This window comes from Daphnia pulicaria, chromosome 1, assembly GCF_021234035.1.
Source record: "Daphnia pulicaria isolate SC F1-1A chromosome 1, SC_F0-13Bv2, whole genome shotgun sequence".
Taxonomy (NCBI): Eukaryota; Metazoa; Arthropoda; class Branchiopoda; order Diplostraca; family Daphniidae; genus Daphnia; species Daphnia pulicaria.
Window position 1 is genome coordinate 19,646,236 of NC_060913.1, and position 16,190 is coordinate 19,662,425.

General features: G+C 43.2%; 1 protein-coding gene across 2 annotated transcripts; it reads left to right on the forward strand.

Moving 5' to 3' along the window:
- Positions 1–10,627: 10,627 nt before the first annotated feature.
- On the forward strand, positions 10,628–15,096 carry LOC124321246 (nuclear RNA export factor 1-like). 2 transcript variants are annotated; one of them, XM_046784152.1, is made up of 14 exons: positions 10,628–10,761; positions 10,832–10,958; positions 11,044–11,215; positions 11,315–11,405; positions 11,471–11,554; positions 11,618–11,722; positions 11,791–11,932; positions 11,994–12,297; positions 13,800–13,836; positions 13,896–14,143; positions 14,213–14,381; positions 14,441–14,624; positions 14,692–14,848; positions 14,914–15,096. In XM_046784152.1, exons 2-14 carry the CDS (start codon positions 10,862–10,864, stop codon positions 15,011–15,013), a joined length of 1,890 nt encoding a protein of 629 aa, XP_046640108.1. In that variant the 5' UTR covers positions 10,628–10,761; positions 10,832–10,861; the 3' UTR covers positions 15,014–15,096. The 2 variants fall into 2 exon arrangements, with proteins under 2 accessions (XP_046640108.1, XP_046640109.1); XM_046784153.1 differs by having other exon boundaries at positions 10,647–10,725.
- The last annotated feature ends 1,094 nt before the right edge of the window (positions 15,097–16,190 follow it).

Consider the following 16,190-nt stretch of genomic DNA (forward strand, 5'->3'; position numbering starts at 1 on the left):
ACATTCTTGAGAAAAACCTTTGTCTGATTGAGTGACCCCTAACTTAGACAAAGGTTTGTCTCAAGATGTGGAGGATAGGTTGATTGCAATCATGGCGATTCTGGCTGTGAAGGTTTGCGGTCCGTCTCCGAGCTCGTCCGAGGGTGCGCCTGGGGAGATTGGTGAACGTGAGAGGGCGTCGGCTTCAATATTGCGGTTTCCCGGGATCCATCGAGCGGTGAAATTGTACCGCGCCATCTGAAGACGTAGCCGGAGAAGCCGCGGGTTGTCCAGCTTGTCTAAAGCGTAGTCGTTTAAAATGGGTACCAATGGGTGGTGATCTGTGACCAGCTCGAAGCTTGGGAGCCCTTCGAGGAATTGACGGCTTTGTTTCATGCCCCAGGATGCCTCCAGGCATTCCAGTTCTATCATGGCATATCTTGTTTCTGGTGGTCGGAGGAATCTGGAACCAGCTTGCACGACGTGCCACGTACCGGATTCGTTTTGTTGCTTCAAAATAAATCCGAGCCCGTTCAACAGTGATGCGTCGACCGCTAAGGATGTTGGACGGCTCGGATCGTAAAATGCGAGGTCGGGGACGACGGCCAATGTGTTGCAAGCGGCACGGAATGCCTCTTCGTGATCGGCCGACCACTCCCAGCTGATGTTTTTTTTTAAGCGGTGATAGGGGGTTCAAAGCTGCAGAAATTTTGTCGCTGAAGTTTCCCACTTGTTGGCATAGTCCGTAAAAGGAACGTAAATCGGTGATGTTTGTTGGCCGCGGGAATTCTCTGATGGCCCGTGTGAGTTCTGGGTTGGGCCGGAATCCGTCTGCTGAAACTTCATAGACGGCAAAAATAGCTGTAGGCTTGTCGAAGACCGTCTTGTTTTTGTTGAACGACAGGTTGTTGTCGTTGGCCGTCTTGAAGAGCATGCGTAGCAGGCTGATGTGTTCCTCGTAGGTGCGTGAATAGATTACCAGGTCTTCCATGCAGCGAGTGGTGTTGGGGATGTGCCCAAAAATGTCGGGAAAACGCCTGCCGTAGTCGTCGCCGGCGTGGCTTATTCCCATAGGTAGGCGGGTATACTGGTGGAGGCCCTCCGGCGTCGTGAATGTGGTGAGCGCCATCGATTCTGCGACGAGCGCGCATTGATGGTATCCTTTTAACGCGTCGACTACCGTAAAAAATTTAATTCCTCTTGGGATGGACCGCACCGATTGGAATGGCGTTGGGTTGTCAAACTTCGAGCCGATGAGAAACATGTTGAGTGGGCGATAATCGGGGCAGAAACGGACGCCGCCTTGCTTCTTTGGAACCACTACTGTTCTGTGAATCCAGGGCGTGACTTCCTCTGGGCGTAGTTTTCGGATTATGCCTTGTTTGACCTGAGCGGCCAGTTCGTCTCTAAACGGGATTCGGAGTGGTTCCGATACTGGTCTGGAGCCGCGTATTTTTACTGGGACTGCTCCTTATTTCAAAACAAAACGGCAAGGAGGTCCGGACATCACTCGGCACACGCCGTCGAACACACGCGGTACTTCTGCCATGAGCGACGATAGGTCTGCTTTCTTTTGCTCCTCGGACGGCTGCGCCGTGGATGTAGATGAGATATGATTGATGCGGGCTTGTGGATACTTGGTGTGGAGCATGCTTAGTTTTCGTTGAGTTTCAGAGCAGAGTACTGGTTGCTGTAGGTCTTCTAGTACGTATAGCGTGGTGGCGACGGGACGGGATAACCCGTCGTCTGCAAGCCAATCGATCGTTGCCGCGAATGATCCGACGCAAGTGATGGCGTTTCCCGTGGCGGTGCGAGCTGCAACCCCTGGGCGAAGTGGAATATCTGGGAACGAAATGCGGTAGAGCGAGTGTGGGATGGCATCTAGTTGGGAGCCTATGTCTGGTAGCCCTCGGGTGGTAACTGTTGGCCCATTTGGGTGGGCCACGATGCTAATGGCCACTGACTCCTAGTCTGGGAGCTGGGCGACCAAAAAATGTTTTTTCTTTAGCAAAAGGTTTGAAGCTAAAATATGGTTAGGGGGGGTATGACACACACGAAAAGCCAAGTCTGTCGACTGGCGGCCGGGGCGTTCAAGCGTGACGCGATCCCGAAGTCGGCGGGAACCGTAAAAAAATCAACTTTGTTTAGCAAGCCCAAATTTTCCCTAGAAAGCAAGTTAACATTATGTTGATCAATAATCCCGCAAGACAGACGTCAAATTACAGGACTATAATACCAACAGACCATCTTAAAAATTAATAAAACCGTAAATTTTTTCATTTTAGTTTAGAAAATCCAATTTTTACATTAAAAAATAGAGCAACATTTGATTTATAATAATCCCGGTAGACAGACGTCGATATCTGAGCCCTTGGGGGCACCAGACGTCGGTGTGTAACGGTTTTTCACGAACTTTCAGTCGTTATTTGAAACCGGCAACGCTGTTTCGGATACCGGCAATGCTGTATCAAAGGCGCTTATTTTTAAATAGCTTGCGTTTCTGGAGGATAATAATGACTAGTAATTCATTAAAACTGGTTGTTTAACGCTTACAAATTAGTTGAGTTATTGGATAACATGTTTAATTAATAATTAGCTGCTAAGGCAGCATAAAAACGATATGGTGGCAGCATTTTTCACGTCAAACGACGGACCGATATCCTCACTTCGCCGACCGAAATGATCTTTATTATAAATTATTCTTATCGGGAGGGAATCTTATCGATACATAATTAGCGACATCACCAGTCGGGGATGTGGTGGTGTAGTGGATTAGAGCGTCAACACTTTGGAAAAAAGGCAATGAGGCTCTGGTTTCGAAACCCAGCTGAACCCGTCAAAAACCTGTAGCAGTCGCGCCGACGGAAGGCAGCACGCATAACACAGGGATTCTTGATTGCTTTCAAGGATATGACGTTAAACATACGGTGATGTGTTCAATCACATCTTCCAAATTGGAAACGAAACAGCGTCATTAGATCGGGATTCAGTTCCATGCGATAGTGCGCTATATAAATTGAGACATACATACATACATACATACCAGTCGACCCTCAGAATAACGTTCCTCTTAGGCGGTGTTTCAATAGTCTGGAAATAAAAGATTGATCAATGATCGCCATAGTTGTCGTGAACGATGCTGGTGAAAGTTGCTGCCGGCATATATAACTCGCGCATCCGAGGAGTTTCATCGTGTGTGGCATCAATCAGATTTTCAATAAATTCTCCAGTACGTCTACACAATGGCAAACAACAGCAACCGACCAGCTTCATTAAAAACAATAAGCGAAAAAAATACACGACATCCAGATAGTCGCTGGGAATAAATATCTAAAGAATTAATAGAAGGGAAACGTCTTTTTTGTTTTCAGTAGATATATATCCCGACCGGATCTCTGCTATTTGACTGTTATATTAGGGCCGTGCTCCTTTTGTCTGTCTGTTTTTTTTTCTATTCTTAAAGCTCAAAAAATAGGAAAGAGGAGGACTACATGCTGGTCCATTGGTTAGTTGGCAATGGCCAATTTGTTACCTTCCCATTGGAAGGCAACAAGGAAGGAGGGACAAGCGGACCGGCAGTGTGGTACTAAACGAGTTGACGTGTCGTCGCTCCTAACCGTCAATTTTGCGAGTGGCGTGTGATCAAATCAGACACACCCTTTCATAACAATAGTCGAAACGGGCGCCAAAGGTCGCAAACGGCTTCTTTTGTTGCAGGTTGCAGCATCCATCTAATAACAATAATCCAACCAGCAACACTGCTGGCTGACTGGCTCTTCTTCTTATTATTGCGCAAGGTATTACTACCAGACACATCGACAATGGATAGGGAAAAAGAGATGAGATAGATCAACCGATATAAAAAAAAATGAAATTGTATTTTCTTGGCTGGCCCCCGAGAAAATTGAAACAGGTCGAATTGGCCGATGACTCTGAAGGGAATCGTATCTGAAAGGAATTCTTCTCGGCGGAATTTCCTGTTCAGCCTTTCATTCTCGTTATTGTGTTGAATCTTTTTCTTTTTCTTTCTAGTCGTCTGATGGGCTTCGATCTCGTGTTCGCTCAGCGCCAAAAAGCCCGCGATATAAATGTCCTGCAACTTGTTGTTGCTATTGCGCTTAGTCCAGTCGACGACGAGCACAACGGCTGCTGGTGGGTCGTTTCTGGCGGCGGCCGGGACTTGGTTTAATACGATCCCGTTCCCGCCGCCGCCGCTGATGACGCCTCACACTATCCCAGATGGCTAACAGTCCCATCGTCATCGTCACAATGGCCGTGACAAGAAATGACAACATTTTCTTTAAAAAAAACGGCGGGTTGAATGAAAATAAACAACGAACAAAGAAAAAGAAAAGCACACAGAAACACAAACGCACGCACGGCAGACACAAATACGAGCGCAGATCTTCTCCTTTTTCTCATGTGTTAGATACGTGTCGATTGGCACGGAACGGGTCACAGTCGTCGTCTCTCGGATACTGCCGGATGTGGGGCTAGACAATTCTAGCAACTGCCAGAACTTTAGAGCTAGGCGAGATGGGGCAAGCAGCAGCATACTAACTGTCCTCTCTGACCAATGCGCATCTGTTCCACGGCATCAGATGGGCTTTTTTCTTTCTACGCTTCCGCCGTTCAGAACGCAAACCAAAAATTCCGGCGTGAAAGAAAAAGAAACTGGAAACGCAACATCAGCACTGACGCCGTGAAAAATGCTGCCACCATATCGTTTTTATGCTGCCTTAGCAGCTAATTATTAATTAAACATGTAATCCAATAACTCAACTAATTTGTAAGCGTTAAACAACCAGTTTTAATGAATTTCTAGTCATTATTATCCTCCAGAAACGCAAGCTATTTAAAAATAAGCGCCTTTGATACAGCATTGCCGGTATCCGAAACAGCGTTGCCGGTTTCAAATAACGACTGAAAGTTCGTGAAAAACCGTTACACACCGACGTCTGGTGCCCCCAAGGGCTCAGATATCGACGTCTGTCTACCGGGATTATTATAAATCAAATGTTGCTCTATTTTTTAATGTAAAAATTGGATTTTCTAAACTAAAATGAAAAAATTTACGGTTTTATTAATTTTTAAGATGGTCTGTTGGTATTATAGTCCTGTAATTTGACGTCTGTCTTGCGGGATTATTGATCAACATAATGTTAACTTGCTTTCTAGGGAAAATTTGGGCTTGCTAAACAAAGTTGATTTTTTTACGGTTCCCGCCGACTTCGGGATCGCGTCACGCTTGAACGCCCCGGCCGCCAGTCGACAGACTTGGCTTTTCGTGTGTGTCATACCCCCCCTAACCATATTTTAGCTTCAAACCTTTTGCTAAAGAAAAAACATTTTTTGGTCACCCAGCTCCCAGACTATCCTCCTCGGTGATCGCTGTCACTCGTTGAACGTGAATGCTGCCCACATTTTTGGGTTCGCTCTCACACACCGACGCGAAGTAATTGTCTTTTCCGCAATTGTCGCAGCTTTTTCCGAACGCCGGGCACTAAGTTGTGCCGTGTCGTTGGGGCCCACCACAATAACGGCATGGCGCTGACGTTTGGCCGTGAGACTTCTTGTCCGGGGCAAAACGTGTCTGTTTGTTGTCGCGCGTGGGTGACTTGCTAGATTTGTAGGCCGAGCGGCGGATGGCGTTAATGGCATGATCGTTTTGTTGAAGAGACGCAGCTTGTAGTTGGGATGTTTCGGCCGATGGAGGATTGTTAGTGCCTGATCTAGGGTGAGTGCGTCGCCGAGCTCTAGAAGTTTGATGCGAACGGTATTGTCTGATACAATGGATATCAGTTGGCCCAATATACGCGTCGGTTCACATAGGGCACAACAATCTTGTACGAAGTCGCACTTGCGACTGATATCACGGAGACTGCATAGCCAGTTGTCTGCCGATTGGTTTGGGAGCTGGAAAAATATTGTAATGTAATGTAATGTATTGAATTTAATATAGCGCCCTTTACAAAAATTGTTCAAAGGCGCTGTGGGCTCAAGACTAGATACAGAAGAGTTCAATTTGAAAATGCAGTACTGAACAAGTGGGTTTTTAAAAGTGACCGAAATTGTCCAAGGGACTGAGCAGAGCGGATAGAGAGAGGTAGGGAATTCCATAGTCGAGGAGCAAACACCGAGAACGCACGGTTACCATATGATTTTAAGCGAGAAGCTGGAACAGACAGTTGGTAGAGGGAGGCAGACCTAAGAGCACGAGGCGGGCAATATGGAATTATCAGTTCAGCCAGATAAGAAGGAGCAGAACCATGTAAACAACGATGAACCAGAACTGCGATCTTGAAATCGATGCGCTGACGAATCGGCAGCCAGTGAAGAGAGCGTAAGTGGGGGGTGATGCTCTCGAACTTCCTTGCCCCGGTGATCAGTCGCGCAGCAGAGTTCTGTACACGGCGTAGCCCGTCAAGACGAACGTCAGGAAGACCAGCAAGCAGGGAGTTGCCATAGTCAAGCTGAGAGATGACGAAAGCATGGACGAGCTGCTTGACTGCTAGGCGTGGCAAGAATTTCCTAATTCGAGCGATTCTGCGGAGATGGAAGTACGCCTTCTTACATGATGAACGAATGTGTGGGGCCAACGTAAGATGAGGATCAAAGATAACTCCCAGGTCACGAACACCATCGGAGATTGGGACGAGGGCGCCGCCAACGTCAAGTGAGGTGCCCTCAGGTGGATGTTTGGAGCTTGCCGAGGAAAGAAGAATAACATCCGTCTTCTCCTCGTTTAGTTTAAGAAAATTTTGCGATAGCCAACACTTAATCTCAGAAATGGCAGCAGATAGCGTTGAGTAGACCGCGTTTTGTTCATTTGCTCGAAATGACTGGTAGAGCTGGACATCATCAGCATAGTAGTGATCAGACAGGTTGAAACTATTTGCGATCTCGTGTAAATGACTGATGTACAGTGTGAAGAGAACCGGTCCAAGAACGGATCCCTGTGGTACACCGTATTGAAGAGGGACAGGTGAAGAACACACACCTTTAATGCAAACAGACTGCAACCTGCCTGAAAGGTACGATTCAAACCAACACAGCGGAACACCAGTTACTCCAAATTGAGTGGAGAGGCGATTCAAGAGGATCTCGTGATCAATGAGGTCGAAGGCGGCACTTTGGTCGAGAAGCGCCAAGATGACGGAATCGCCATGATCAATAGATGAAAGAATGTCGTTGAGAACCTTGAGAAGGGCAGTCTCGGTCGAGTGAAAGGAGCGATAGGCAGACTGCACTGGCACATAGAGAGACTGAGTCTCCAGGTGTCCAATGAGCTGCTTGGCCACCACACGCTCGAGAAGCTTCGAAATAAACGAAAGGGCAGAAACTGGGCGATAATTGCCCAGAACATCACGATCAAGCCCAGGTTTCTTCAGCAGAGGAGAGATGAAAGCCAGTTTCATCTCAGCAGGGAAGATGCCCAGCTCAAGGGAACGATTGATTAGGGCAGCAATTGGAGGAGCAAGCAAATCAGCCGTGGCCTTGACGAGAAATGACGGCATGGGGTCACGCAATGAAGATTTACATGGGCACGACTTGATGAGAACCAGGATCTCACTGACACTCACAGGCTTAAACACCGAGAAAGAGTTGCCACGATAAGGTGCAGAGTCACGTACCACATTGCAGGCCAAAACTTCCAGCGCGACGCGAATGTTGTTCACCTTTTCGGTGAAGAACGCGCTGAAACGTTCCGCCAGTTCTGGAAGTGAGTCATGGTTGGGCAGGGCCAACTGGGGCTTCTTGATCAGAAAAGAATCAACGACTTTGAAGAGGGACTTCTTCTCTAGATTTGCATTGATTCTAGAAACCAAAAAGGTAGATTTAGCCTCGTGAATCAACTTGTTTCGCGACAGACAGGCATCGTTGAACATTGCATAATGCACGTGGAGACCTGTCCTACGCCATAGTCTCTCCAAGCGCCTCAGTCTCCTCCGAGCAGCCAAAATCTCCTCCGAGCACCAAGGATTATCAGGACGAACGGCGAAAGATCTGTAGACCATCGGGGCGTGTGCATCAAGGACAGTAGCAAGACCAGTATTATACTGCAGAAGTAAGCCCTCAAGATCGTCAGATGGTGCTTGAAACAGTGGAAGATCGAGAATGTCAGCGCTGAAGCTATCCATGTCAATCGACTTCAGCTTCCTGAATGACACAGGTTTAAACGGGCGACGTGGTCGGTGGGCTCTCACCACCCAATGGACCACAGAGTGGTCACTCAGCGGGTCAGACGTGTAGCAGTCTGCAACAGAATCATCTGACGAAAGAGAGAGCACCAGGTCAAGAGTGTGGCCGCTGGCGTGAGTAGAGCCGGAAACGTGCTGAAGCAGGTCGAACGACTCGATGAGGCACAAGAATTTAGCAGCCGCAGGATTTAATGGATCATCAACGTGAATGTTGAAGTCACCCACGATCAGGATACGCCCTGGGTAGGTGGACAGGATTTCAAGAAGGGTGGAGAATTCTTCAATAAATAATCCAAAGTTGGAGGCAGGAGGGCGGTATACAACCACAAGCGTGATAAGAGACGAGTTAACAGTAAGAGCTACTGCCAGGTACTCGAAGGATACAGGAACATGGACGAGCGTGATCTTCTTAAGCACAATAGAGCTGCAGTAGATGAGCGCGACTCCACCACCTCTCCTTCCAATCCTGGGGATGTGAAGAGCAGAATAGCCAGCTGGACAGGCAGCACGAAGGATATCATCGCCGTCCACACTAGTCAACCAGGTTTCAGTTATGGCAAATACGTCAAGATTGTTGTAAACAATGTGATCCTCGACGAGAGCACAGCTGTTGCCTAGTGAACGAGTATTGGCTAGACCACAATGTAAATAACACTTAGCAGCCCGGGAACGCATGGCGGCCCTACCACCTCTATAGCTGCGTCTTGATCTAGGAGAAGAAGCAATCCCAAGCATTCGTAGACGATGGAAGTATATCGGTGGAAGTCTGGCAGGGATGTGGGAACAGACCGAGAGGATGGCAAGGCGTAGTAATGCCTGAGGCAGTGTGAATAGCTCCATGTGAAATGTAAACAAAACACAGGTAGAGGCCAAAAACATAGACACAAGCACAGAATGTGGCCAAAACTAGATGAACTGCACAGATTCGTGATCACGAATAACTCACGGACACAATGGTGGTAAAGATGTTGGTCAAAGATTCAGCAAACACAACAAAAATTGAACAAAATCAAGAGCCGATAATCGGTGCTGCCATGAAGGCGCGACTCGAGCAGACGACATATTGCGAATTGATGACGCCAGACGTGCCGGTTCCGGCCCGCATTGCAGCGGGTGCGGTAGGTTGATGATTTCCTCGTGATCTCCCAGTTGGACTGCCGTGAGTCTGGCTGAAAGTACAGCCTGCAACGTAGGGGTTGACAGGCAAGATTTAAGCTGATTTGTCTTGTACGCGGAACGTGCGGCGGCGTCGAGTACTTCATCGATGGTTGATAGAGCCAGAAATATCTTCCATCTTTCTTCCCATACGCCGAATGAATCGCGTTCAGCTTCCAGATCGAAAGGTGGTGGTGAACCATAAGGCTTAAATGTTCTGGGTGGATTCACTATTGGTTGTTGCGGAGCTGCATTGGCTGCGGCTGCGGCTGCTGCTGCTGCTGCTGAAATCGAATGTTTAAGCTTCAAAAAGATGAACATGACCATGCTTCAGCCAAATTATACTTGCCAATTGGCAAATTTTGAAAAATATACATTTTTTTCTTTTTTAAGAAGAGTAGGTTTCTTCATATTTGGGCTAGGCCGTGGGCGGCCGTGGGCTTCCCCCGTGTTGAAGGGCGCGCGCGCGCGCCGCGTCACGCACTCTCCTACGGTACTCTTCAACGAGCACGTTGAAAAGACGCGAAAAAATCCGTTTTTTTTTATTTGTAACTCTTAAACCAATTGCGGGTTAAGCCTAATTCTTTTTTTTTTTGCTTATTCATTACAACTATTTCTATGGCTGTAAAAAAATGAGGGCCGTCCGAGCGGCCAGATTAAGTGAAATGCAACCAAACTTTTAGTATTAGAATCATTTTCTCTGGTGGACGGGATTATTATTTTTTTATCGGACAGAAACCAAAAGAAAGAAAAATTTTTTTTTTTTTTCTTTTTGCTGTTTTTTAAATAAAAAATGAATGGGTGAAATATGAAATAAACCACAAAAACGCACATAAAAAAATTAAAAAATGGGAAATTTGGGGAACTTATTACTCAACTTCTGCTGAGCGGAAAAAATTTTCCTTTGGCAAAAGTAATCCCAATAACAGGAAGAACCCACAGTAAAAAAATGGTACAAATCTTTTTTTTTTTTTTTTTTGCGACGGAAAAATTCGACTTGTCATCGAATGACCCTTCAATCTTGAACTTGAAAATACGTTCTTAGACTGTGATAGGCCTACTTTGCATATGAAGAAGTATGAATGGCTGTAAAGGAAATATGCTGGAAATATAGAAATATGTAAAGGAAGTGAAAGATGCCGTGGCAATTTAGACAGTTTCGACCGTCGCGCCACGACATCATTTCGTGGCAATAGATCTAACCATTTTGAAATGCAGCATTAAACAAAGAGTTGAATTTTTTACTGATAGATGGCGTATACGGTATCTATCGATATCTAAGAAGAAATTGATATTGCATCAGCAGTCCAGCACGCAGCGAGCACACTTTCCCCATGCGATTGTCGTTCTAAGGCAACACTAACATTGGCTCATTTAATTTTTCCCCACGGTATCCTAAAGCCTTTATCATTAACTTTGAAATCTTGTAAGTCTTGTAATAAAAAAAACCATAGTTGTTAAATAATCAAAACAATATTTATTTATCATTTGGTAAGGTGCTGATACTGCTGATATCTTAACAGAAAATGCCTAAAGGATTTCATCGTGGAAAGAATACCAGCACTAGGAGAACAGATAGATTTATAGAAGATAATATTGTCCAAAATGAAAGGGTCTACTATAGTATGTTATCAAGTATTTTAGACATTAGGGTTCTAAATCTGCTAATCTTGCATTGTTGTATGTTTTCATGTTGGGAATTTTATAGATCATGATACCCGTGAGACTTCAGACAAACAAAAATTCAGACCAAGTTTCAAGAGTGGAAGAATTGATCGCAATCGTTCCAGACCAGTGGATAGCTCCAAATTACAAAGAATTATTGAACAAGATGTAGACATGGCAGGAAGTTCGTCACATGGAGACTCTCATCCCAGACAGTAAATACAAAATCCAGAGTTTCAACTGATTGAATGCTTCAAATAATGGGAAACATTGTGGTAATTGTTTCTCATTCTTATGTAAATCTTGTTTTTCAGTGTTCCATATTCCAGACCTGGAGGAAGAAAAAGTAATCATGCACGGCCTCAGCAGAATTCTAGAGGGGGCTCTTCTTGGAGTAGAGTTACGGTCAGAAGCAATTTAGAATTTTGTGTTTGTAGTTATCTTATTTTAAAACCTTTTGTTATTCTTAGATTCCTCATGGAAAGAAATTTGAAAAAGATTTCATTCTGAAAACATTACTGAATGCTTCTAAAGTATCTTTCATTCCAATTTATGTGAGATAAATTATTATCAATAACTTAGATAGCTATAACATAAAGAAATGGTTTTTCATTTAGTACCATATTGAAGGCAACAATGCAGTCTTTTTCATTGAAGACTCAACTGCAGCTGAAGCATTATCCACACTAAATAAGCAAATCACATTGCATGATGGTTTCAAGGTGTTGTATCTAACTGGAACAAATAATATTGAAATAACTGTATAATACTAATCAAGGCAATTTTTTAGTTGATTATATTGGTTAAATGGAGCCCAGCACCTAACCTACCAATAAATGAAGAGTTAAAGGGAAAAATCAAGCAAGTAATGAGCCGCCGTTATGATCCGCAGATGAAGATGCTTAATCTTTCTCAGTTTCACTTGGATGAAGGTAGAATTATTATATAAACTTCTTTTGCCATTTCCTTAATTCCATGAAAATTGTTGTACAGAATTATGCACAGATTTTTACACACCTCTTAGTCGAGAAAATGTCATGCAGACAGTGGTGCAAATAATTGGGGATCATATACCAGATGTCCAAGTTATAGATTTATCCAACAACAAAATTTACAGTGTGGATCAAATGAAGCCTTTAGTTACAAAAGCAGTCTTCCTTAAGTCCTTGAATTTGGGCAACAACAAGCTTGGCCAAATTACTTCGCTGGATCGTTTACAGGGATTGAAGTTGGAAGAACTAGTTCTCAATCGGAACCCTCTTTGTGATCGCTTCAATGAACAGAGCACCTATATAAGGTAATGCTATCGAAATTGCTACACATGGCGATATTTATTTTATTTTGGTATAAAATATATCATTTTTGGAATAAGTTTTGAGAACTAGAATAAGATTTAAACTTGAAAAATCTCAATATGCAGCGATGTTGAAAGGGACATTTAGAATAATATTACGCGTAAAAGTATGATGTGAATTCGACTAGTTGTCCTCTTTTGTCTTAATGTTTATTTCATACAATTCAAATTGATCAGCTCAATAACTGCCTTATTAGTGTCAACTTCATCTGACATCTTTTTACCCCAGTCTTAACTAAAAAAAAAAAAACTAAAAAATCCCATAATAATTTTCATAAGATGTGCCCCCCAATATTCAAAGTTTTCCTCCCCATTCTGTGAAAAGACCGCTTTTATTTCAACTCAGTTTGTGGATCATTTTAAAACTCCTGTGTTGGTGGAAATATTTTCAAAATGGAAACATCTTTACTTGGATGAGAAGTCGAATGATGTGTCATCTTAACTTCACGCATACATCATCAATTCAACATCCATCATCAATGCTGTATTCTACATTGCTTTGTTACTTCTGCCAACTGTTACGGGACGCCATTCAGCTACTTCTCGCCTGACATCAACCAATCGCCTTTTCCACAACAACAAATACGGATTCGGACATTGCTTCCTAAAATTCGTTCTCTTAAGCATGTGATTGTGCCGCAGCTGAAGCAACGGACGAAACCATGTGAAAGTCGGTGTAGATATGTTGTTCAACAAATCGTCCCACTACGGATTCATCTCACCGAGCCGTCACTGAATACGTTTGTCCACAACGTTCACCCTCAAAGACAGGGCATGTGTGAGGTCGTGGCGAAAATTCGGCTGAGTGGAGCCTCTAATCTTCATCGACGAAAAGAAAACGGAGTGCCTTATCAACTAACCGGCCAAGGTTCATTCACATTGCAGTTCATCAGAAGATCCAAATCGTCTTCGTCTCTTATCGTTCTCTACAGAAATAATTCGTGTTTTGCTATGCCCGGCTTCGAAGATGTTCCGGGTCTTCAATCCACAGATCTCTTTCCACAAATCTTCACATCACAAATCAACCAAAAACAAACCCATACAAGAAAAAAAAAATCCAGACCAAAATTTCCCATCACATTTTGTTTATTTAAATGTCCTTCGATTAAAAATATTGCAATCGTAAATTGATCCGATAACTCAACCCTTTAATTTTAGTCGAATTCAATCATGTATGAAATTATATTTTCATTCTCTAACTTTGAGTCTTTTTAAGCTGATGTAATACGATGGTCCCCTTTCGTCACATCGCTTCTATTTGAACTAAAATTTATATCTAACTGGTTCTCGTTCTCTAGTCACTTATTCCCCCCCCCCCCCTTGTAATGTTGAAGGTGTTGCAAATTTCACAATTTTAGTTTTATGTTCTTGCTTATCTGTTTAATCTTTATATTTTTATGGCCACGGTCAACCTAATCGCAACGCAATCGTGGCTTATATTTCAGCGCCGTAAGGAAACGTTTTCCCAAGTTGGTCAAATTGGCAAGTTTGTTGAAATAATAACTTTTAGTATTTGAGATTAACAACTTATCGTTTTCTAGGATGGCGTGGAGTTACCGCCAGTAATCTCCTTCGACATTGGAGCAGAGGACGTTGCTTTACCACCATCTAGTGGCAGCTGGTTTGTTTCCGACGAAGCACGCCAGATAGTCCTTGTTTTCTTGGAACAGTACCTATCGGTGTATGATTCAGATGATCGCCAACCACTTTTAAATGCATACCATGACTCGGCTATTATGTCATTGACATGTTCTTATCCTCCGGGACAGACAGCGAATGCACCCTCAAGGTATTTATTAGAACTGTTATCAATTTATTTATAGTTCATTTTAACGTTCATTTTAACGTTCGTTTAAAGGTTGGACTCTTACATGAAAGACAGTCGCAATCTGAAACGAATAGATGATCCGCAACGTCGTTTTCGATTACTTCAACAAGGCAAAGTCGATATAGTTTCGTTTTTATCAAAATTACCAAAGACTTTGCATGATCCAAGCAGTCTTGTAGTGGACGTTCCTGTTACATCGGTATGATAACTTATTTTATTGATAAACTGTATTTCCAAAATATGTATGTGTTACATTAGAGTCACCTGATTGTCATGTCTGTGACGGGTGTTTTTCGGGAACGAGCGGAAAGGCATTCTCTGATACGTTGGTTTCAACGGATATTCATCATCATTCCGAGCACTGGAGGGGGTTTTTGCATCGTTAATGAGCAAATTCATATTTCGTGTGCTACTCCCGAGCAAATTAAAGCGGCTTTCAAAGGTAGGATTTCTTTGCACTAAATGATTTGTCTGGTAACATGATTATCAATTCTATCTTGTTCTAACAGAACCAGTCGCTGTTCCTGCAGGACTTTCCACTCAAGCGTCATCTGTTTCCGTTGGTGAAACTACAGCAAGTTCTACTCTTGTTGATCCAGTCGTTCAGCAGCAAATGGTGGCATCATTTTCCGAACAATCGGGAATGAATACGACTTGGTCATTAAAGTATTTATTTTTCCCGCTGTTTACATAAATCAAAATTAGAGATCATGTTTTCATACTATTTGTAGGTGTTTAGAAGAAAATGGTTGGGTTTTCGATCGTGCTGCCTTTGTTTTCACCGAGCTCAAAGCCGCCAACCAGATCCCGCCAGAAGCGTTCATCAAATAGTACGGGGATTGGGATGTCGGTGATATTGTCTTGGATATTCTTACGAATTGTTGGCATTCAATAAAAAAATGTTTGCAGTTCAATGATACAAACTTGATTTGAAATTCGTCATCTTATTTGTGCGAACCAATTTCCTAACTGCTAAGTTTTACAGATTATAGAGTTTAGAATTCCTTCGTCTCTGAACAAAGTAATAATGGTTTTAATCATCTGTTAAATTGATTGTACAATGATGCGTCACTGAACGCCTTGCCTTTTAAGTTGATGCAAAAATTTATCAAGCATCGATATGGTTTTGTTATCAACAAACATTTGATATGGCGGTTGTAGCGACACCCACACCTTTTCACAATTTTTTTAACGCGGAATCCTCTTTATCCTTGATAGGCTTTCTTTCCTCACCAGACTTAAAATTAAAAAATTGAGTGGAGTCTCTAAGTGTTTGTTGCTATAGAAACTGGAAAGGGAAAATTACTGTACAACGAAAATCCTTTCTACTTCTACATGATTTATTCATTTGATTTCGACCAACATATTTATGTGTGCACTATATATATTTGCAAATGTTCCAAGATTGTGACTTCCCATTTTGTCCATCAATTGCAAAGTCACTCCATCACGTATTTTAAATTTTTAGTTTCTTTCAACCCAGCTTTATTGAATATAGTTACAAACGTACCGTATACCGGAAGGTCACAACCGGAACTCCAGATGGCTACCCCCACAGGTATGGGGTACGACCGACCGTGGGAACGAAATAAGATTCGACCTTTTACTGCCGTAGATTCGGCTAGTTTTTTGTCATTTTTGTAATTTAATTTTCTTATATTTCTACTCAATCTTCCTTTGAAACCTTCTATAGAATTTACCATTTTTCAGGTTGAATTAGTAAAAAGAGGGAAATACCTCACGTATTAACTAAAATAACAATTTTTAAATAAAATGATCAAATAGGCCAACCTGGGAAATTATTCACCATTTAAAAAATCATGAAATAGTGACAAAGATGAAATGTTGGTTTGTGTATGATAAGAGAACCTGTGTGTGTATATAGAGTGTAGCGACCACAGCAACTTGTGAATCAGTTTCTAAACTGTTAATAAAGCGCATCGCACCCGAGGATTGGGAGGAGGAGCTTACAAGCTCAAGCTGGCTGACGAGTTCCTCTCGCAAGGTC

Excerpts from the sequence above, each read along its gene's own strand:
- LOC124321246 (XM_046784152.1), top strand. The coding sequence starts at position 10,862 with ATGCCTAAAGGATTTCATCGTGGAAAGAATACCAGCACTAGGAGAACA. Across the intron at positions 10,959-11,043 it reads AAATGAAAGGGTCTACTATA|ATCATGATACCCGTGAGACT; the intron begins GTATGTTATCAA and ends GGAATTTTATAG. Across the intron at positions 11,555-11,617 it reads TATCTTTCATTCCAATTTAT|TACCATATTGAAGGCAACAA; the intron begins GTGAGATAAATT and ends TTTTTCATTTAG.